The sequence below is a fragment of the Glycine max genome, chromosome 9 (genome assembly GCF_000004515.6).
Source record: "Glycine max cultivar Williams 82 chromosome 9, Glycine_max_v4.0, whole genome shotgun sequence".
NCBI classification, from domain to species: Eukaryota; Viridiplantae; Streptophyta; class Magnoliopsida; order Fabales; family Fabaceae; genus Glycine; species Glycine max.
The window spans coordinates 42,669,515-42,693,283 of record NC_038245.2 but is presented as its reverse complement, the minus strand read 5'-3'; the positions used below and the strand labels follow the sequence as shown (position 1 = coordinate 42,693,283).

The 23,769-nt window shown below is 30.9% G+C and overlaps 2 protein-coding genes across 2 annotated transcripts; one reads left to right on the top strand and one right to left on the bottom strand.

The window, feature by feature from the left end:
* Positions 1-1,447: 1,447 nt before the first annotated feature.
* LOC100804813 (uncharacterized) lies at positions 1,448-3,396 on the bottom strand. Its single transcript, NM_001255780.2, has 5 exons — positions 2,974-3,396; positions 2,778-2,891; positions 2,011-2,078; positions 1,791-1,836; positions 1,448-1,649 (listed from the first exon to the last, which is right to left on the bottom strand). Exons 1-5 carry the CDS (start codon positions 3,184-3,186, stop codon positions 1,533-1,535), a joined length of 558 nt encoding a protein of 185 aa, NP_001242709.2. The 5' UTR covers positions 3,187-3,396; the 3' UTR covers positions 1,448-1,532.
* A 13,440-nt stretch (positions 3,397-16,836) lies between these two features.
* LOC100804285 (polyprotein of EF-Ts, chloroplastic) lies at positions 16,837-23,571 on the top strand. Its single transcript, XM_003534165.5, has 6 exons — positions 16,837-17,031; positions 18,291-20,068; positions 20,269-20,364; positions 20,650-20,889; positions 21,558-22,275; positions 22,671-23,571. The coding sequence occupies exons 2-6, from the start codon at positions 18,349-18,351 to the stop codon at positions 23,302-23,304; spliced, it is 3,408 nt and encodes a 1,135-aa protein (XP_003534213.1). The 5' UTR covers positions 16,837-17,031; positions 18,291-18,348; the 3' UTR covers positions 23,305-23,571.
* Positions 23,572-23,769: the final 198 nt, after the last annotated feature.

The window sequence follows — 23,769 nt, the reverse complement described above, 5'->3', positions numbered from 1 at the left end:
TTCTACGGAAAATTCTATATATATGCATCGATTTAGCTGCGGATGGACCAACTTGAAAATAATAAACTCATAACTTCATGCTTAGAATCAGTTTAAGGAATTTAGAGCTGAGCTAGCTAGCTAGTGGTGGCTAGCTACTGGAGTACTATACTAGTTTTCTAAAGGTATTAGCTAGATTTAATTTAAACGTTTGTTTCCTCATTTAAAAAGAAAAAGAAAATGAAGAAAAACATTTTTTTTTCTATGTTTAGCTATTAATTTTCGTGTTAACAAATTTTAAGTGGAAAATTTTATGATAGATTAAATTTCTCTCATCCATTTTTATGTTCTTATGCCTGGCAAATCACATAAGCTTCTTAATATGTTTGAAAATTCATTAAGGTTCGACGATTTGGATATATAAATTTTCTCGTAAACATTTATAAGATAAAAAAATAAAATAAAAATGAACTTAATTTTTTCATGAGTTAAAATAAACCTATATACTCAACTTTTATAGAAATTGTCTTTTTCAACTTCTTAGAAAAATCCAATTCATTGTTATCTCATTTTCTTTTCCTATTGTTCATGAAGAAGTTAATCGGAGCCTTTATACACTATATGCATATGTTCAGCTGAACTTTAATAAAGTCTGCCTGAAATCGCACTTTCCTCCCACTGTAACCACCTTTTACTAGGTTGTACAGTAATTTGCTAATATGTTATTCTTGGTAATTAAAGGGCTAACGTTCTTATGTTCATTACTCACGCCTTTATGTAACTCACTCACAAGGAGCTGCCCAACTGGCCGATAACTAAATTTGAGCTTAGAGACTATGAGAGACTCACAATGACAAGAGTTTGAGTTTGCAGGAGAAAATTGAAGGTAGATACAACCTTAATTAGTATTTTTAGTGAAATTAAGTTCATTTCAGTTACAGCAGAACTCACAGCAGCATGTGTTTGTGTCTGTGACAATATGTTTGTAAACGAGTCTTATCATATTAAGTGGTTGATTTTGACTTGAGGCTACATAAGGGGTTCTTACACATAAAAATTGAACAAAAGTAATTCTGAATGACCTTTCTAACATGCATATTCCAATTTAATATTGGCTGAAGAAAAAAAATGTAGTATATATTCTCTCAGTTCCGTATGATCAACCCCTTCCCAGCTTTCAGTACCATTAGTCACATAATATGGAACCTTGTAGCTTAGCATATTAACGAAGATAGATTCTTGAATTCATGAAAGATATATTCTGCATACTAACTAAGAGAAATTAACCTAATAAAATAATAATTAAGAGCAAGAGATCATACAATAACTTCTCTTTAGTTTCTTTGATAATATACGTTAAAAGAGAAGTTTGCATTGCTTTTATGCAAAAGAGTAGTTAATCTATATCTTTCATGACACAAGAGTATATATATGATATCTCAGGATGAAACTTTAAAACAAACACATTGGCTTGTTCATGTGCTTTTTCAATTCATAATTGTAAATAAAAGCATTACAATTACTAGAATTGCCACTCTTACTATAGTGGCAGATTAAAGAGAAAGTCTTAGCTCCAAATCTGGTTCTTGAGTGTCACTTGATTCAGAGTTCTGACTGCTTGCACCACCGGAACCACTTATATACTTCTTGGTATCTATGTGTTGTGAGTCCTATATATAATTATAGAAACCAACATATATAATGAAGGTCATTTTCAATTTACAGATGGATTAATTATATTGGGTGGCAAATATATGCTTTCTGTGTAGAATGTCAAATGAGATTTATACAAATTGAAAAGAAATCCTTACATATAGGTTAAGTAAAGGTCTAGTTTGAGCAGTGGAATGTTCCCATCTGGTTTGCAACAAACAATTAAAGATATATATTAGCCTAGAAATTCTTCTTGACAAAGAATTATGGAACAAAATGAGAAGAACAAAAATCCAACCAGTATGTATAAACACATATATTGCTCTTTGCTCATATATAATGAGAAAGGATCTAATAGGGCTGGAAGATTTTAAGTACCTTGCAATATTTGTTGGCTGTGAATCTCCATATCCAATGTTTGTTCTTTCATATTCGGGTAGGGACATCTGCACAAGCAAACAGTATTGTCCAATTTCAAGATCCACGATCCAAACCCACTCTTGCCATAAAAAAATATATATGTTTATATTACTACACTCACATGGACATGTTATGAAACACGAGAATTATTACTTGTACGTTTTTGCAACATTAGATGTGAGAACTAATTAGCAAAACTAAAACGACAAACATGATTTGAATGACATTTTTTGGCTCTTTTAATCACTTTATATTTAACTCAAATACTTTTCAATTAGCAGAACACCCCGTCCATCCCTTTTTCTCCTAGGGTTAATTAGTACTACCCTTGCACTTTCAAATTCAACCCAACAAATAGGAGACAATTAATCCAGATTCAAAAAGAAGATTGCTAGGGCTATGCTATATATATAAACTTTTTCATTAATAAGAAGATAAATATCATGTCAATCATTTCCTAATTAAAAAAAAACAAGGGTTAGAAAAATAAACCACCTTGAATTGCTTTGGGGACAATTTAAGCCCACTTGCATATATTGTTTTAAGTCATAGTTACTGACAATTATGAAAATATATGTGTGGAACATGTTCAGTACTCATCACAAAAAATTGAAACGAATAAGTTAAACATATATGGTACAAAATAAAGCTATAGTATATATATATGCCTGTAGAAGTGTAAAATCAATTGAGATCGGTTGAAGAAAAGCCAAAACTACACATACCACAATGTTGGGTTGGAAGCCATATGAAGGTGAGTAAGATGTAGATGAGGATGAGTAAGAAAAAGATGAGGATGATGGTACTGATAAATAGGGTGTTTGCACCCTTGGATCTTCCTGCATGTTGTTGATCAGGATTTAGTACCAAAATCCAAGCCAAAAATATAGATAGCTTTTCAGAGAAAAGAAGAGGTCTTACATTGTTAAAGTTAGATGGGTATGGAGGGTGATAGCCACCACAAGCCATTTGACCATGTAATCTGATTTTCTCCAATTGAGCAACACCTAATCCTCTTTGGGGTTGCTTTGGCTTGTCTTGATTATTCTTCTTCCCTTTTCTTGAAGAAGACGAAGAAGAACCACTTACTCTTTCATTTCCCATGTTTGGCTCTCCAAAATAACTACTATCCATGACTTTCTCTTGTCTTGAAGATAGATAGAGAGAGAGAGAGAGAGAGAGAGAGAGAGAGAGAGCTATAGGTTGTGGTAATTAGCTTTTTGGCAAATCCCGGAAGAACTGCTTCCACTTAATTTTCTGGCTTGGAAATCAGAGATCTCCTATGCTCTCTCTCTTTTAAGCTTCTAGCAAAACCCAGGAATAATTGCATCGCTGGATCAGATTGTGTATACATTTCAATGTTAAGTTATATATATACGCCTAGATTCTATGCTCCTTATCTCTCTCCTTCTCTACCCTTTAATAACTTCATTATTTTTTTTGAGACAATAATGATTACATTTTTTTTAATTAAATTTTTGCCCATTTGTTATATACGGATTTTAGAGACTATCTCTGAAAGCGATTGTCTCACATTTAAAATGTTAAATAAGCTGTACTGGAAGACTCTATGCAGCCACGCGCCACAAGGTTGGCTGCAAATAATATATGCTATTTTTTTAATATTTATTTTACATCATTGTTTATTGTCCATATAATATAAGCTCTCATTTTGTAGATGTTTGCTCAAACTTTCTTTCTATTAAAAAAATTGGTTAGTGTATGCTACGCTATATATGCCGAGGATGGTGATGATGATGAGGTTGGCACTTCTCAGTCTCACAGCAATCAGCATATATAGCCTTCTAAAGTGGCATGTAGATTATTAATTAATTGTCTTTGATTCTTCTCTACTTAGGGTACTTTTTATATAAGATTATTTTGATTACACTGATCAAAGTAGATTAATTACAAAGCTTTGTGTACCAAGAAAAAAATATATATAAAAAAAGATAACAAAGAGTTAAGTAGGTTCCACTCTGCATGTGGTTTCCTAGTTCTCGGTCAATTTGTCTCAGCTGATAGTACCCTAAAGGGCCTGACCTGAAAAGCACCAGCTGTAAAATTCCATATAAGTAACTTGTTAAGAAGGGAAAGTAATAAATCAAATTTAGTAATATTATTTAAAATGTTAATCTGAGACCAAATCATGTATGAATTGCAAATCCCAAAAATATTTACCATTTTTTAAGTTTTAAAAAAATAATTAATTTTTGATCGAGTAAATTAATTAGAATCCACAAATTTATTTTATCTTGATCTAAATCTAAAAGTTGCTTAACTAATAAGAAGGGAGACATAAGTAAAGATTGAGATAGCTCAAACAATTATATATAAGTCAACAAATAATTAGTATACAACATGAGATACCAAATATATGATTATAATAATAATGGGGTTATAATTAATTGTTAGAGATACCAAATGATCAAACTGAACTGTTTCACGCATGGTTTGTGGGTCATATTTTATGAGTTGTTTGTGTGGTGGAAAGTTAGAATATCCTCTAATTTGTTAGCCAGACATGTGAACCCATGCAAATTACAAGAAACCCCACTAACCCCACCAAAAGTATGTTATTTGTTTCTTAAGCGGATGACATATTTATAAATATTTACAAAGTGTTATAGTTAAAGAGAAAATAGGATTTTGTTGCTTTACGTTATTTGGGGATCTGCTTCCCTTCCCTTTTTTTTCCTCTTTACTTTCTCTAATTACCTTTTCATTCTTCCTCTCTTCTTCTAATCTTCTTGGGGGCTGATGGAATTGCTGACCTAAAAGGCACTGCATAATTATTTAATTTAGTTTTTTTTTTTATCGTGCATTGCTGCATCCACTTAGAATAATCAGTTGTGACTTGAAAATGTTGACAATTGGTTTGAACTAAACCTATCTATTTAGGGACCTGGGGCCTCACCTCATTCAAATATTGAAAATTTTCTTTACAATCACGTTCAGATATTTTTTTTTAGTATAATAGTAACTGCTAATTAATATGTGAACTTATCATCTCAGCCTTCTCTGGTAAGTTACTAAAATATCTTTATAGTAGCCTAATTATAGTAACTTGAAAAACTTTTTGTTAAAAGAAAATTTCATAATTAATACTGTATACTTTTTTGTCGTTAAGGTTAATAATATAATCCGAAATTAATTAAAAAGGAAGAGTGGAGATCCTTTTACCTTAAAATTTTGTGGCTAAAAAAAATCAGTTTTGGCAACAAAAGTCATTATTTAACATGGATCAAACCCTATTAGATATACTATGTATTGAATTGCGTAAACAATTTGACGAACGAAAATTTATCTTTGGCTTCAATTGAAAAGCCAGCCAAAGTCAACAAACGCAATTTTTAATTTTCTGTTTAGTGAACGTTTACCAGCTACAGTTTAGGTTCCTATAATTACGTCAATATATAAAATGTTTTGTCACGTTATTTTTAAAACACAGACCGTTACAAGAATGATATTAGTTTTTTATGTCTAAATTATAATTATATTTCAAGGAAGACAATCTTGCTTCAATCTTTTAGGATTACTGTGTGGACTTGCTTAACAGAAACAAACTCGTACCAGTCTTGTAGGACTATCAATTAATTAAGTTTGAATAAATAATAATATTTAAATAAATAAAGGAAAAAAATTAAAAAAATACTTTAAAAAGTAAAATTGTTAAAAAAATTATTTATTAACCAAAAAAAAATTAAGCATTGGAATTCTCTCCATTAATAATATAGCATTTGCCTAACAAAATTAAACTAATATAATGCACACTAACATTTAATGTACTATTAGTATTTATAACGTCTTATACTACTAATATAATTATATGAGCATTATTATTATAAAATTAACTAAATACAATTTTGGCATTTCTATTTTGATTAATGTGTAATTTTAGTTCTGGCATTTTAAAATAGAGATATTTGTATACTCTATTTTAAAAAAAATTATAATTTTGGTCAAATTTTTAATTTTATTTCTTTTATTTTAGTTCAATTGAAAGTTAAACCAAACATATTCATTTAAGGAACCATCAATAAATGAATTAATTAATTAATTAAAATATTAAAAAATGTAGGAAAAATTAAAAATTAATTCAAAACTATGAATTTTTTAAAATAAGAAATCAAATATCTTTATTTTAAAATAAGAGATCCAAAATTATGGGTTGAATAAAATATAAAGACCAATTTTTTATTTAAGTAATTATTATATTATTAATATAATCATTAAACATGCCATTACAACAAATTAATTAGTGGTAAACGATTAACAATAATATATTGAGACTGATAGCAACGACTAGCTATCGTTAATGAATAACTTTTAAAATAACATTATTTATTACAGGTTGAAAAAGAGGCACTTTGTGCCTCTATCCTTATTTTTCAAAAAGAACAAGAAAAAATAATTAAAAAAAGTAATGGTAACATTTTTTTAGGGGGAGCGATAATAATTACATCTTTAAAGTTCATGAAAGAAATAAAAATAATTATATATTAAAGGATAATTTAAGAATATAAAAAATATGTACATTAAATAGGTTAATTATCTTTATTAATAGTTATAGATAAAATCACACTTCCTCTTTGGGTTTTGGTTTGAGCATTAATCCAAAAGCCTCTTGTACTTTCTTGTTATTGAAGTTTGTATACTTAAACACCAATCACTTAGGTCATTGCTAGTAAGTGAAGGTTAGACCATCTAGTCATCACTTATAAGACCTTTTTACCATTGGCAACCTCTCTTCTCACCCCATTCTTCCTCACATCCTATTCCCTTCTCCCTCCTTACAGTTGGAGGATATAGGTTTGGATAGAGATGTTGACGTTGACAACTTGGGCGATGGTGTCATACGGTCGTTGCTACAATGATAACGGATTTCTATATATGATGGCTCACAACTTTTCTCCCTTTATTTTCTCTCACCAAAAACATGTAACCAAAAGAAGAATTAACAATCAACTTATATATACTCCTTCCATTCTAAAATATAAATTGTTTAAAGTTGTTACATATATATTAAGAAAAATAATTAATTTGTTGAATTTTATAAAAAAAATATCAATGATTTTTTAATATATAATTTTATCTCTAATTAAATGGTACTTCTACTTATTTACTCTCAAGACATATAATTCTCATTAATAATAACAAATTCATATACAAACTTAATGGACTAAGATATTTTCACTTCAACTAACTCCATTAACTCCATTGTATATTATGCTACTTGTGAAAAAATAAGTGATTTATTTTTAGAATTAATCAATGATATAAGTATATGACTAAATACTAGTGACTTAGGCAAAAGAATTCAGAAGAATAAAAAAAGAATGTCCTATTAATGTATGAAATATTGATTGAGGGTAATTTTAGAAAAAAATATTTAATGTAGTATTAATTTTATAAAACTTATATTTTAGAATATTTTTTTTTCTCTAAACCAACTTATATTTTAGAATAGAGGAAGGAATTGCTTACTGATTGTTAATTCTTCTCTTGGTTACATGTTTTTGGTGACTTATTAAAAATAAAGTGAAAATTACTCCAATAATAAGGAACTATATTCAACAAAAAAGATTCTTATAAAAAGCAATTTTATAAAGTTCATCTAATCCTAACTACAATGAATTTATCAAACACATGAAAAAATTACAAGCTAATGGGTAAGTAAGAAATGGTGATGGAGGATGATATGATACTATTGAATCATCAAGCTCCATTTCCAAGGGTTGAATCTTCAAGTTGGGATGTAGTAAATCCCAGTGGGGTGAAGTAAAAATTTATCTTCCAACTTATATATTCTCTTTTTTTTTTTTATTAGGTCATGTATAGGATATATATTTATAACAGTTGGAATGAGCTCAATCATATAACAAATTTTGTTACAGCTCTCAATCTCAGACACGATGCCAATAACGTCTTACGATATGGTCAGGTGCCTGAGACTTGGCCTAAAAATATCTGAGAAGCTGTTAAAACTTAAAAGACATACACTATATGGAAGTTTGGGATGCTAGCCAACCAGCGTGGAAAATGTGATTTTATCACATAATAAATTGATCCCCATCCATATATTATAATCATATAAACATATTATTTTATTTTATTTTACATTTTTAATAAATTTAACTTTTGATTTTATTAAACGATTTAAATTTAATAACCAACGTAACAATCTTTAACTTTTTAACTCATTTTTAATTTGACTATTTTTTCAACAATAACTCTTCAGTCGTTTTTTGTCAAACATTATGTTAGACTACTTTGAGCTGTGCTTGCATTGTAAATATACTTTCCACTGGCCGGGATCATTATTCTATTGCGCGTGATACTAAGCATTAAGATAAACGAAGTCTACTCAGCTATGATTTATTAACGGAAAACGAATTCAATCAAATCATGAAACAGGTGATTCAATATATAATTCTTTCTGGTAAACCAAATTCGTCTCCTCTAACTTGGCACTTTCCTTTCTAGCATAAAAAAAATAATTTATGCGATTTATTAAACTGCTAATAGAATCATGCCACGTATATTGTTAGTCATCATGTTCGATGACATTAAAAAATATTCTTCTGATGATATATATGATAATTAATGTAATAATCAATAAATTAGTTCGGTAAACTAAACATAATCTTGCGTCTCTTTCACTTGTTGTTTATAATTCAAGGTTTTGATTTATAGCTCTAAATTAAGGATATAACACAGAGAATACACATTCATCTTATTGTGGAATATATAGTAGTATTTTGCTAAACCTCACGGTCATCCTTCGGAACTTGCTTATAATTCAAGGCATTGAATGGTTCTATATATAAGACATAAAAAAGAACAAACATATGTTTTCACAATGAACAAGGAATCACACGTACTGTATAAAACATGGGAGGGGAGGGAGGAACAGGGAAAACCAATCGCTTATGTTAACACTTTCAGTTACAATTAATAGCATCTATACAGTAAAAGAGTTTAAAAAAATAATTTTTATAAAAAAATGAAAAAAACAATTTTCTTTAAAAAAATTAGTTGAATATATTGAGAGAGAAATTTCTAAAAATTCGGTGTTACTACTATAATACATAAATTAAATATCATATAAAAAATATTATTTATATGCAAGGCCGGTCGCATTTATCTTTCATGGAGGCCACTGATATTTTTTATGAAAGATAATTTTATTTGAATAAAGTAGAATCATAATATATAAGTGTCTTTATTCAAACTGCATTTTCACAAATCAAATTTAAGATCATTAGTTATTTTTAACACTTATAATCACAAGTTTTAATTATTTTCCTCTAGTTAATTTCAATAAAAAATATATTCTAGCTCCGTCTCATTTTAGGGAGAGGGAACTAATATGATAGCATGGTTGTCAGATAATTATGTGTGTAAAAAAATATTTGTTTAAAGAAATGAGCCTCTTAAATAGATCTTTATATTTTGATGTATTAGTTTCTTAATTTGGGAGAGTCAAAGATAGATATTGGAAAATATACAAAATAACTCATGTATCTATTTAATTAATTCAACTAAACTTTCTTAATCTTTGATGTATTAGTTTAGTCTCTCTAACTTTGAACAGAGAGATAACCTTGACAACAAAAAAGGGAAGAGCGAGAGAAAACACCATCATAAACACCCTCGTAGATGAGCAAAATGGGGATGGAAACATGGGATTATGTATGTTGATGGGGTTTGATTCTGTTGTTTGTTAGGAATAGAGCTAAGCGGGTGATTGTGTGCGTGTGTACGTTGTATCGTAACAAATAAGAAAACGAAGACAAAAGGAAGTGGAAAGAGATGTAGGGAATATATGGTATCTACTGTAGATTTGTGGCCACATGCAAACCACTGACAGGTTGCATTAGTAAGAGAAGCCAATATAATTAAGCAAAAGCTTCCCACCACCAGAAGTTTCAAATCCACACAATCTCATATTATATCAGATTCTCGATCAATTCTTTTTTCACACACACACGCATATATATATATATATACTGGTATAAGTATTACACACACGGGGACTTGTGCCTACCTCTCATCATGATCAAGGCAATTAGAGTTTATGTATTGAATTAGTATAAGACTAATTAACTCTCTAAGATTACATTTTCATCACTTTAATTGTTACCTTACCAAATTTTGAAAAACAGTGGCATGGAATAAAAAATATTCATATACGTTCAAATCAAATCTATCTATCTATATATATATTGAGAGAGATCTTTCATAGTATTTTTTGTATGTGAATTTTTAATTTTTGTTATGTGAAGTTTGACTGTGTTATTTGGTAAGAGCTAGCTTACATACTTTTTTCCACCAAAAAAAAGTTTACATACTTTTTAATTGTATCATTAATACTTCTTAAATTATTATTTAAAACTAGTATCTATCACATTTATATATTGCATTTTATCTCTTAAATATATTTCTTTAACTGTATTTCTTTTCTTTTTCAGACTATCATTACATTTATATTATGCTTTCTTAAATATATTTCTTTATTATGTTTTTTTATACCTATCATTTTCTTTCTGAATTACATTAATGAAGATAAAATGAAACATTATGAAAATCAATTTTACATCAACTTATACCGACACTAATTAGTTGTGTTGGCCAACGCTAATAAGTAATAAGTGTCCGCAGCTATACTCCGCTTTTCTTGTAGTAATTAAATTTTAAAAAATATAATTTGACATATTTTATAATTTTATTTTTCTAATTTAACTTTACCGCAACACAGAATGATGTGTTATTAAGAATATTTTATTAATCATGTGATATATTGGATTTCACTATAATTCTTCATTTCAATGAAGAGGTTTAATCACGAAGCCAATGATTTATCGATAAAATGTAGCTAGAAACTAGGAATCTGTCAACTTTTAAGATTTCTCATTTTGTTTCTAATAAAGAATATATTATCCACAAAATCCTGCATGTGTAAAAATGCATGCTTCAATTTGTCTTAATCTATTTTATAAACCGAACCATACCGAGTTTTGCTGTCACAAGGTGTTGTCTATATTGCTGTTATAGATTTTCTTTTTATCTTTAATAATTTGGATGCCCAATTAATAATAAGAAAAAGGTTTTGTGAATAGAAACATTTGGACAATAAAAATATTGTCTCTTTTAATTTCAAAATGAGTGTATATATATAAAAAAAATAAAAATGTGTCAGCCCCCCTGCCCCTGCACTATAATTAAAATGCATGATTGATCTGTGTACAGATTAAAACTTGTGGATACCTTATAATTCTAGATATCTTTACTTAAGATGCTTAAGAAATATTTTGATCTATATGTAATCCATATTTTGCTTTGGTAGAAGATTTTCTCAGAATAAAATAAAAATGGAAGAAGTCTCTATGGACAGTATGCATAAATATAATATAATTGGCACAACTGGACTGGGACCTTGGAAACTACAAGGAATGGTCCTGACCCACATGTGGAGAGAAAAATGCAAAAATTCAACACTTAATTGGCTTGCCTTTAGATATGAATCCCTTATTATAAAATGTTTATAAAGTCCCACTGATTACTTGGAAATGTGGCAGCATTAATGCGATAGGTCCTCCTTGTCTCACAAAACCAACATCCCCTAGTGCTCTTATAATCTATCTTGGATATGATTTTCTGATACACTTGATTTTGATATCATGTAAATAAATGTGAAGTTTGTTTAATAATTAATTAATCATCCGATCTCTAATTTCATTTGTTGTGTGCGCTGTATTGATTAGGAGCACGCATCGTCTGCTTTAATTTACATTATTATTTTATGTCTCAATCATATATGTTAAGAGGACCTTTACGGTTTATATATTTCAAATTAATTATATCCGGCGTTATTGAGGAAGCAGATAATAAAATTTTATTTGTTCAATTTAATTTTGACACGATATATGCTGGAAGGATTCAGTGGCACTAGTACAGTGGTTACAGCATAATATATATTTAATTCACCATCGTACGAAAAGTTATAATATTTTTTATAGTATTATTTTATATTTTTCTGTTACATTATTTATTTTATCACACACTTTCTCTTAATTATTTTTATTATATTATGTTTCTTATTTGTAAATTGCCAATGATTTGGACAAAACTCAAAATATCTTAAATCCTAAATTATAATCCATAAATTTCTTTACAGATTTCCTTAATAAGAAAATTTAAAACCACACGTTGCTTTCACTTAAAATCTATAGAGAAGTTTGAATAATTTACAAAATATTAATTAAGCATTGTGTTTAGTTTCGGTCATAGATGATTAAGCATTGAGATATTGTTATGGTTTTGTCTTGAGTGGCTAAACATTATGTCTTGACTTCTGTTGTTTAAGCTTTGGTGTTTCTAGTTTATGGTGGTTAAGCATTAATATTTGTTATTCATTTTTTTATGTATTTTTTTTTTTTTTGTGGTTAAGCCTATTAGTTTTAGTTTTGGTTAAGTAGTTAAGCCTTGAGTTGTGGCTTCAACTTAATGGTTAAACTTTTTTGCCCGTTGACTTTTGATTTGTTATTGTATTCGTCTTAGGCGAAGTATTTTTGACAATTTTTTTATTACATATTCACTTTGATTTCCTATACACTTGTATTGTTCCCCTTCCCGTTTGGGGGACCTATTAGAGATCTAATTGATTAGAAATTTGTTAAAAGATGGGTAGAAGCTAAGCTAGTTTGTTAGCCTATATAGAAGATTGAAACAATCACTTTGCACACACCTTTTCTCACTATGGATACATATCCTATTTTCAGTTCTATTTTATCTCCCAATTCTATCCTCTCTTTTAGGTCTGAAGCATGCATGAATCTTAACACAAAGTATTAATTTCAAATATTCTTGCATTTTTGCTGGCTACCAATGAATCTTGGTCTGCTTGAATATTATTTGTGTCGACTATATATATATATCCCTAACCTAAAACATTGATAGCTTTTACAGGTTAATTGGGGCGTGCATTCGGAGATCGGGAATACGAAAATATTACATTTAACATTCAATTTTTTCAAGTTCTTCAATTATTTCTTCATCATCTGATAACATACACCCACACCCTAAATTCGATTTCAAATATATAATAAAGCGTGAATTTGAAATAGCTTTAATTGATTAGTTCTGTCTAGTATTGACTCATGAAGCAGCCACATTCGGTCATGCATGACATGACAGATACTCTGTCCTTTTCACGTGTCATCGAGATTTTCTTCTCTCGGATTAATTTGATTGTTTTTGAATAAAAGAATCAGCTCATCATAAACTTTATTTTAAAGAACAATTTGGTACTTTCACTTTAATATATGAATAAACGCAATCTCAACCATACCGATGATGTCATTTCCCTCAATGTGTTGAAATTATATTATTCAGAGTTTCACACATGGTTTAGCTAATTTATTAGGCATACTGGTTGAATTATAATAAGGCCGTGTGTGTTTCCTGGAAAGAGAAAAACATACCTTTCATAGATAAAAAAAAAAATAAAAATCGTTCTTAACTTTATTTCATTATATTATGATTTTTCCTTTAATTCTAAATTACCTTATTAAGGGCATCATCTTCATTACTTTGGTGCCAAGGTTCAGCATTCACAATCTTTATCAGGGTTCAGATCTATATTCTTTATAGGTAACATCTAAATATTGTTTCACTTGATAATGTAAGATTGTTAAATGCATGGTCATACTCAAAAATATAAATTTGAGATATTTATATAGTAAAGTCTACTAAAAGTGTCAAGAAGCGTAAATTAAACTATATAAGGGGATGACATAGTCTATACTTTTTGTCCAAATAGATATAATTTGTACAAAAGGTCGACCTATACAAAATAATAATCACAAAATGATTATGTCAAATCATTGATATTCTCTATATTAGATAATAGCAATGTATTTTTAGAAACCGCTAATTATTCGCAATCTTAAAAAGTAGCATGTTTATACTTAATTATATACTGTAACCTGATTAAGGTTATGGGTTTGAATTTTTTTAACTCATATTTTTAATAAAATTAATAAATTAATATTTATTGATAAAAAAACTTATATATTATAGCCTGTTACTAAGAAAACATAGGCCCTTTTGCCCATAAAAAAAAATAAAATCCAAGAAAACATATAGAGTCACACACTTAAGATAAATCCACTAAAAACAATAAAATTGATATTGGATACGAATTGTGCTTTAAATGGATCAATTGGTTAAAAATGAGCCCATTATAATTGAAAATGTATTTGGACATTGTATGTCTGATAACCTTTGTTTCTATCCCCAGGTTTCGAATATGTGTGCAGCCGTGCATAGTTTGGGACTATTCAGCTGGGGCGCTAATTTTCTTTCACAGAAAAGTTACAAACCTAAAGTTGGATTAATGATCCTGTTAAAGATATAATTTCATTGCTTTTCAGTTAATAGTTCCCCTTTTAAGTAAATTTATCTTTATCTTTATCATATCATAATATATTTCTTTTACTGCTGTAGCTGTTCGGTTCACATCATCACTGTAATCATGTATTGTTTCTTTCTAGCTATTGTATATTCTTTTCACATTTGAACTTGCCTAACTGGTGTGAATACATACAATCATATGCCAAATTAAATATTGTATCTATTATTATAAGTTATTTAATTTGTAACGTGTCGAGTGATATTTTTACTTTTTTTTTTTTTGCTATATCATACTAGTATTATGCTCTTCGAGAAATAAATATATATTAATTGAGCTTTCTGATTTTTTTTTCTTGGTAAATGTTTTCAATAGGTATTTGGTGAGGAATTAAATATAAATTTTATTGAATTAGTAGAATTAAACTTTAGATTATTTTTAAAAATCTTCATATATTAAAAGTTGTACGTTTTATTGTTAATTCTTTAGTTAATAAAAAATAATAATTGAGGACAAGTAGTTCATCTATAGATAAACATAAACTCTTCCTAATCCTAAATACAGACACACAAAACGTGATCTTATTAGAATGTTGATTTCATAATTAAATATAGAACCGGATATCTATCATAGAAAATTATGACATCTCGAATAATATTTAACATGATATGGTCATATTTAAAATTTATATCGATATCTTCTTCTTCTTCTTCTTTGGTGTGCATCTCCCTATCGGTCTCTTTCTTCTTATTTAAAAAAGAAATATAAATAAAAAATTTGAACATTAAGTATTTTTTATGTACCAATGAAAATTATCGATGAACTAACTATTTAACTTATAAAGTATTTAATTTAATCAAACTCATTTACTAAATTAAACAAACTAACAAGATTACTATTAAATTTAGACATCATTATATAAATAAATTAATCTCAAGTGTTGCATGCTTAACGTTTAAAACCTGCGAATATATAATGCATGTTTTTTTATATATGCACATATATAATGTCAAGGAACTAAGATTTTAAATAAGAAACTAGTATGAATCATAATTTGTTTTGCTGTTTTTATAAGTAATTTTATTGCAATTACTTGGTATTATGTAAAACTATTAATTTAAAAATTATAATTCTATATTTTATCATATAAATCACTTATTCAAATGTTTTTCACTATCTTCTTATTTTTAGTTTATACTTTAATATAATATGTTTACCAATAATAAATTAATAAGTTTAACAAATATTTTAAGGAGACAATTGGTAAAATGAAAATAAAAAGTTATAAATGTGCTAAATAAGTTGAGTTCAAGTTTTATTATTTCAATCAAAGTCAAATTTAAACTTTAATATTACTCTTTCATGGATTTTCAAAAAAAAAAAAAAAAAACTCTTTCGTGGATCAAATATATTTTTTTCCTTTCTTGTAGTAAACGAAGCTTACGTTTCAAATACTCAATTCACTCAGAATTACAAGAAAAAAAAAGTTAAGTTTCGCTGATAAGAACTAGTTTCGCCTTAAATTTAGTAAAGACCCATAAGAATTAATTTTCAGGAGTTCTTTAAAAATAATAATTTAATATCTACAAAACTGTCCCATTTTTTTTTTCAAGGCTACAAAACTGTCCCATAGTTACCGAATATCAAAATTTTGAAATTACCAAACATTCCGAGGTAATGTTTAAAAACCAATCTGGAGATTGAATTAATAAAATATTCGGTTGAACTCAATTTATCTAGATGTTTTTATCTGTAAAAGTTAAATACAATACTAAAAGTTTTATAACATTCATAAGCTGGATTAATTGAGTTAGATCCTTTTAATATTTCATCTAAAAAACATATTTTTCGGATTGCATGCTCTGAAAGTCATAAAAACTATAACTAAAGACACACTAAAACATTGGATTGGGTTGTTAAAGAAAATCCTGACTCAAATCATGCCTTTATTAGTAGGGTAAGGGTAATTGAATAGGAATCCTAACTCAAATCATGCCTGGATTGAGAATAGTGATTGAATGACATTATCGGCGCATGATCATTTTTTTTAAACGGTCATTTTTAATTTAATGATTATGATTAGATATTCTTATATGCACAAAAAAATTCACAAAACAAAATTTAAATTCGTGAATTCTTTTTTTTTTTTTTTCCTTTTCGGTTGACAAAATACGTGAATACAACTGGATATAGATTTTCAAGTCCGAAGTGGCCGTAGATCCAATTTCTAGGGGCTTGTCGATTTGGGCTCCAAAGCCCAATTTCAAGTCCCAGTAATCAGCGTGGTCCATTCGGCTGAAGCCGAAGCCGAAGCCGAACAGCTTGAGCGTGTATTTGGAACCAAAGACAAGAAACAACAACGTTGGGTGAACTCAAGATAAGGATTTAAAGCCTCGCCATTCATTTGCCTCCTTCCACTTCCACCCTCTATCTATCTTCCTTCATCATCATCCATATCCATTTCGTGTTTCACCACAAAGACTTCATTTTTCACACTCAGTCTCTTTTTTTTCTTTTCTTCCCAAAATTTCTGTTTTTTTTTTTGGCCTTTTGAAGCTTCCGAGGTACATATTCTGCTTCAAACTATGATGGGTCATTGTTGTTTTTTCTCTGTGCTACTTCTTATCATTGTGCGGAATTTATAGTACTATGTTTAAGTTGCTCAATTGAACTTTGGACTCAGTTCTTAGTGTTGCTATGTTTCCTCGGAGCATTCTAGTTCCGCCGCACTGTGCTTGAAATTAAAACAAAATACGGTTAATTCACTAAGCTAATTTTGTCAATTTTGCGAAAGGACTCGTGGGATTTAATGGCCTTGCCAATTATGTGCATGTGTAGTGTGTATTTCAATGAAATGAACTTAAAAGGACTTGTTTTTTCATTTTAATTTTATTTTTTGGTTCAATTTGTAAGGTTGATTTACATTTTAGACTCTTAAACAATTTGTGGGGTGGGGTTTTCAAATTGTATTTACTTGTGGTAATTCTAACATGTTTAATGCTGCCTGTTACATTCTGATGAAAATGCCAATTTTCACAGGCTGATAATTCGTGTTTTTGTTATTTTGAAATTAACATTGATGACGCAAAGGAGATAACTGAACTTGTTACGTGGTTGGATTTGCCAAAACCAGATATTGAAATTCAACAACTCAATGTTTTTAGGATTTTGAGCAAGGTGAAATAGTTTAAGTTGGAGCTTTGAATTCTTCTAAACATCATGTATGAATAAACCAGTAAGATGAAAGTAACCAATCATATTGCAGGAGTGGATAAACAATTTTAAGAAAAACCAGGCTCTCTTTGATTGAAAAAACATTTTTTGTTTCTATTTTTTTTTAAATTAATAATTAAAATAAAGTTACCTTGTTTTCACTGTGTTTCATGTTTTCCAACATCTGTATAGGAAATGGTGAAATTTTGGTGTTGTTTTCACTGTTTAGCATACAGATTTTTTGAAAATAGGAAATGAAGACAGCAAACATTTTCTCAAACCACACAGATTCTTATATTATCATCAAAAACTGCATTTGTGATGTTAGTTCCCCTACTACACTAAATGGAAATCCTGATATACCAAATCTCCTAGCATTTGTCATGTAGCCTTGATTCATTGATTGTCTTTCTTGCCGTAAAATTCATGTGGGGTAGTTATTATGGAGTCATTTAAACTGCAATGTAGTCAAGAATTTACTCGTGATTTGTAAAAGATGTGATTATGCTTGATGTTTTTGTGAACATATGCTGATATAGTTGTCACATAGGTAAAAAACTTGTTACCTCAGTTCTTACTAATGTTCATATCCTTCATATGTTTTGTCAAGGTGGCAAAGATGAACTAATCCTGAAATATATAACTCAAGTTTTACAATTCAAGCCAACATGAATCCTGTAATACCATGCTCTATTGGCAATGTTTCAATTATTCCTGGATTCACCTATTCAACAAGGAAGAATAACACTTTAACAAGATTGAACTTGTCAAGGAGCACTGTAAAACCTGGATCATCATCTTGGAGATTTCTATTACCTTCATTTGTTGCCAGTGGAGCATTTCCACAAAACAAAAGGATACTCTCTTTTCATAAGAAGTCTAGAACCTCCATATCAGCCACAGAAACAGATGTAGCAGTGGAGGAACCAGGTCCTGTTGCTGATGAAGATTCTGGTGAACTTCCTTCAAATGAAGTTGGAGTAAGTGAAGATTCATTTACTAAGTCTGATGCCAACCCTGATCCAGCTAAAGCCAGACGTTCAAGACCTGCAAGGAAAAGTGAGATGCCTCCTGTAAAGAATGAGGATTTGTTACCTGGGGCAACTTTTACTGGGAAAGTGAAATCTGTCCAGCCATTTGGTGCCTTCGTTGATATTGGTGCTTTCACAGATGGGCTTGTTCATATTTCAATGTTGAGTGATAGCTATGTTAAGGATGTTGCAAGTGTTGTTTCTGTAGGCCAAGAAGTGAAGGTGAAGCTGATTGAAGTGAATACGGAAACTCAGCGTATTTCTCTCTCTATGCGTGAAAATGTTGACACTGGTAAGCAGCGTAAAGATGCACCCACCAAGACAGAGAAAGCTGGACCTGGGAAGAGGAACAATTCAAAACCCAGTCCAAAGAAAGATAATGTGACGAAAAGCACAAAATTTGCCATTGGGCAGCAACTGGTTGGTTCAGTGAAGAATTTGGCTAGGAGTGGTGCTTTTATATCACTTCCTGAAGGGGAGGAAGGATTTCTACCTGTATCTGAGGAACCTGATGATGGATTTGATAATGTTATGGGGAACACTACGCTGGAGGTCGGTCAAGAAGTTAATGTACGAGTTTTGCGTATCACAAGAGGACAAGTAACATTGACTATGAAGAAGGAGGAAGATACTGCAGGATTGGACTCAACATTTAACCAAGGGGTTGTCCATGTTGCAACAAACCCTTTTGTGGTGGCTTTTCGTAAGAATAAGGATATTGCTTCTTTTTTGGATGATAGGGAGAAAACTCAGACTGAGGTTCTAAAACCATCCACTGCTAGTACTTTGGAAGAAATTAAGGGAACTGTCAATCAAGGGGAAACTGTATTGGATGTTCCTGACGTGCAGGGGGAACCAGAAAGCAGCAAGTTGACAGATGATGTTCCTTCTGCTGAAGATGATATTTCTGAAAATGTGGGAACCAGTGCAACTAATGGCTCGTCAACAGCTATTGTGGATGATGAAAGTAACCTAGTCAGCAATGTTTCTAGCCCAAAGACAGGTATAGATAGTGCCATTGAGAAGGAAGAAGAGGTAGCTTTTGGAAGTTTAATTCCTGAAGAGGATCTATCTACTGTAAATCCAATAATTGAGGAAGCTACTCAGACAGATGTCACAACAATCGATTTGAAAACTGACGCACCTGTTGAAATAGCTAATGAAAATGTAATAGAAACTGGAGTTGATCAAATTGTTGCAGAAGATGAGAAACAATCACAAACTCCTAATGCAATGGAAGAGTTTGCAGCTGCAGTACTAACAGACAGTGATGTGGTCGAACCTAGCCCTGATAAAAATGATGCAATTACAGAATCAGATATTACATCGAGTGCACCAGCTCCCCAAGAAAGTGCAGGTTCTGTTTAATCTATCTACCACTCTCTCTGCTATACAAATCTGTCAGTCTACTGCCAGTCTATTTTTCTTTCTAATTTATATTTACATATAGAAATATGGATTGTAAGTCTAAAATCAAAATATTTTGTGTAATTAGATGCATGCACCAGAGCTTTCCAACTAATTTATCAAATAATATTTCCTTTGCATCACAAGCAGGTGATGATGTTGGAGCTATTACTGAGAACATTGACAGCGATACTAGTTTGAGTGGACAAAGTGACGAGTTGTCTCCTGAGGGAAGCTTGACTACAGGTTATGCTTCAATTTCTTTTCAATTCCTATTTTCCTGGTTGATTTTGGCTGATGAATGAGAATTGCTAGCAAGTTTCACAAAATTGATGTTCATATATTACATGATATTGCATGCCTTTCATTTCCACGGTGAGCCCAATCAATTAGTTTTATTTAACTAAAATAATTGACCTTATAATCGCCTTATCTTGCAGGCTGGGTTTTTTCTTCTTTTCTTTCTTTCTTTCTTTTTCCATTTACTGTTATAAAAGGAGTGTTCTTAAAGTGTTAATCCTCTGTCAACAGATGCAACAGAAGAAACTGATCAGGTTCCTTCTCCTGAAAGTTCTGCCACTGAAGTAGTAAAAACCTCCATTGATGATCCTGAAGAAGAAGCAAAAAAACAAACTCCGGCTACAGAGAATGAAAATTCTTTTACCTCACAAGTTGAAGACAAAGAGGTTGCAATTGCATCTGATAAAAATAGCAGTTTATCTAATTCTGATGGACAAACTGGTGCTACTTCAGGAGAAAGCTTGAGTAAAGGTTTAAATTTCATCTGATTTTCATATTATTTCATTTCACATTTTTCTGCATCAAACTGAAGTATGCTAGCAAGACTTGAATTTATACATGTATTATAGTTTTTATATTTAAATGTCAGGGTGAAGTGGAGCACATAATAGAGGGCGCATAGTTGCTGTATTTATGTAGTTTAACTGCTCATTACCTAATCTGTATACTTCTCATTTTCAATCTATATATATATATATATATATATATATATATGAGGAGGGATCAAGTTACACCAAGAGTAATTCTAAGAAATTTACTCTTCATCCTCACCATTCATTTTCTTGAAATCTAATGGTTATTGATTAATCATTCATTACAACCATTAGATTTCAAGAAAATGAATGGTGAGGATGAAGAGTAACTTTCTTAGAGTTACTCTTGGTGTAACTTGATCCCTCCTCTATATATATATAACAAGTTTGCTATATTGCCACTGGACTAACCAATTCAGGGCTGCAATTCCAAGTAGATCAATGGCATTGCCTTTGGGGAATTAAATTATGACAATTGTTACCAACAACACTTTACGTTCATTGATATTTTTTGGTTTTCCACCCTATTGATTTTTCTTTACATTCTTACATAAGATTTCTAATAGTTAAATATCTGCCCCCATTTTTTTTTTTTTTGGATTGCAGCAACTATATCACCAGCACTTGTGAAGCAACTTCGGGAAGAAACAGGAGCTGGAATGATGGACTGCAAAAATGCACTATCAGAGACCGGTGGGGACATTATTAAAGCACAAGAGTACCTTAGGAAGAAAGGCTTATCAAGTGCAGACAAGAAAGCAAGCAGGGTAACTGCTGAAGGAAGGATCGGTTCTTACATCCATGACAGCAGGATAGGTGTTTTGGTAGAAGTAAACTGTGAGACAGATTTTGTCTCACGAGGTGAAATTTTTAAAGAGCTTGTCGATGATATAGCCATGCAAGTGGCTGCATGCCCTCAAGTAGAGTTTCTTGTTACTGAAGATGTTCCCGAGGAAATTGTGAACAAAGAAAAAGAGATAGAAATGCAGAAAGAAGATCTTTTGTCAAAACCAGAGCAGATAAGATCAAAGATTGTTGAAGGGCGGATAAGAAAAAGACTTGAGGAGCTGGCATTGCTTGAGCAGTCCTACATTAAGGATGATAAGGTAGCAGTAAAGGACTTCGTCAAGCAAACTATTGCAACTATTGGAGAAAATATTAAAGTTAAGAGGTTTGTGCGGTTCAACCTTGGAGAAGGTTTAGAGAAGAAAAGCCAGGATTTTGCTGCTGAAGTAGCGGCACAAACTGCAGCAAAACCAGCACCTATACTGGTGAAAGAGGAGCCTGCTGTTGCAGATGCAGAAGCCAAGGAGACCGAGCCAAAGTAAGGAGTGCTATGAATTCTTTCTTATTATTGAGTAATTAAATTGTTAAATTTAGGTTATTAGTTACTGGAATGTGCATTATTTAAGATTCAGAAACAGGAGTTATAATTGCCATAATTATGCCAAAGGAGACATTGTCTTGCTGATGGCATTAATTATGCATCGACTCAGTTATATACAATAATTCAAAGAACTGACTCATTACTACTAACTGTATCAATAGGTTTAATATTATGTTTTCTAGCATGTATTTATACCAACCTTACCTGCACACAGTCACACACGTGTGCATGCATGTATTGTCTTTGAATTATTCTTGACATAATCATTGCCCTCACCCACGCATGCACGTAATGTCTCTGCAAATCTTAAAGTGTTCCACATTCTGCTGCAGGCAAATAACAGTTGCAGTCTCAGCCTCATTGGTTAAGCAACTGAGGGAAGAAACTGGAGCAGGGATGATGGACTGTAAGAAAGCTCTAGCTGAAACTGGAGGGGACCTGGAAAAGGCCCAAGAATACCTCAGAAAAAAGGGTCTCTCATCTGCTGACAAAAAATCCAGCAGGCTAGCAGCCGAAGGCAGAATTGGTTCATACATTCACGATTCACGCATTGGCGTTCTAATTGAAGTGAACTGTGAAACTGACTTTGTTGGTAGAGGTGAGAAATTCAAGGAGTTGGTTGATGATCTTGCAATGCAAGTTGTAGCCTGCCCACAGGTGCAGTTTGTATCCATTGAAGATATTCCAGAGACTATTGTGAACAAAGAAAAGGAACTTGAAATGCAGAGAGAGGACCTGCTTTCGAAACCAGAGAACATCAGAGAAAAAATTGTTGAGGGAAGGATCTCAAAGAGGCTTGGGGAGCTTGCTCTTCTAGAGCAGCCTTTTATTAAGGATGACAGTGTTTTAGTGAAAGACTTGGTGAAGCAAACTGTAGCTGCACTCGGAGAGAACATTAAAGTGCGCCGTTTTGTTCGGTTTACGCTTGGGGAGACATCTGAAAAAGAAACAACAGTACCAGCATAACTTTAGGATAAGTAACATCAAGCAAGCATGAATGGTAACTGGGGAATCCATATGCATGTTACAAAAGTCCAAGAGACTAATGTTGGAAACAGCAGCAATTGATTCTTCATAATAACCAAATGTGCAATCGGCAGGGACACTTTTTCCTAATCTGTATCTACATTGAGGATACACGAGGACTAAATTTTGTGTTAATTCTCTACAGTTTGTATGCTGAAAAATATTAGTGGATGCATTTTTGAATTACAAGTTTTATTAAGTTTTGAATTACTGGTTTCATTAATTATTGACTCGTTGCTTCTCATGTAAATGATTGATTTAAAACTGCATGGTATAGTTTAATTAATTGATGGAAGGCATTTGTTGCTGTCAAAAGTCAAATAGTTCTCGTGCCATGTCCAAATTGGCATGCCATCTTGTGCCATGTTCTACTTGTTTCACATATAAAGTACATACGAAAATTGT

Coding starts and splice junctions, on each gene's coding strand:
- LOC100804813 (NM_001255780.2), bottom strand. CDS start 3,186: ATGGATAGTAGTTATTTTGGAGAGCCAAACATGGGAAATGAAAGAGTA. Junction 2,892..2,973: donor ACCCATCTAACTTTAACAAT/GTAAGACCTCTT, acceptor AACAACATGCAG/GAAGATCCAAGGGTGCAAAC. Junction 1,837..2,010: donor CAGCCAACAAATATTGCAAG/GTACTTAAAATC, acceptor GTTGCAAACCAG/ATGGGAACATTCCACTGCTC.
- LOC100804285 (XM_003534165.5), top strand. CDS start 18,349: ATGAATCCTGTAATACCATGCTCTATTGGCAATGTTTCAATTATTCCT. Junction 20,365..20,649: donor TGAGGGAAGCTTGACTACAG/GTTATGCTTCAA, acceptor CTCTGTCAACAG/ATGCAACAGAAGAAACTGAT. Junction 20,890..21,557: donor AGGAGAAAGCTTGAGTAAAG/GTTTAAATTTCA, acceptor TTTGGATTGCAG/CAACTATATCACCAGCACTT.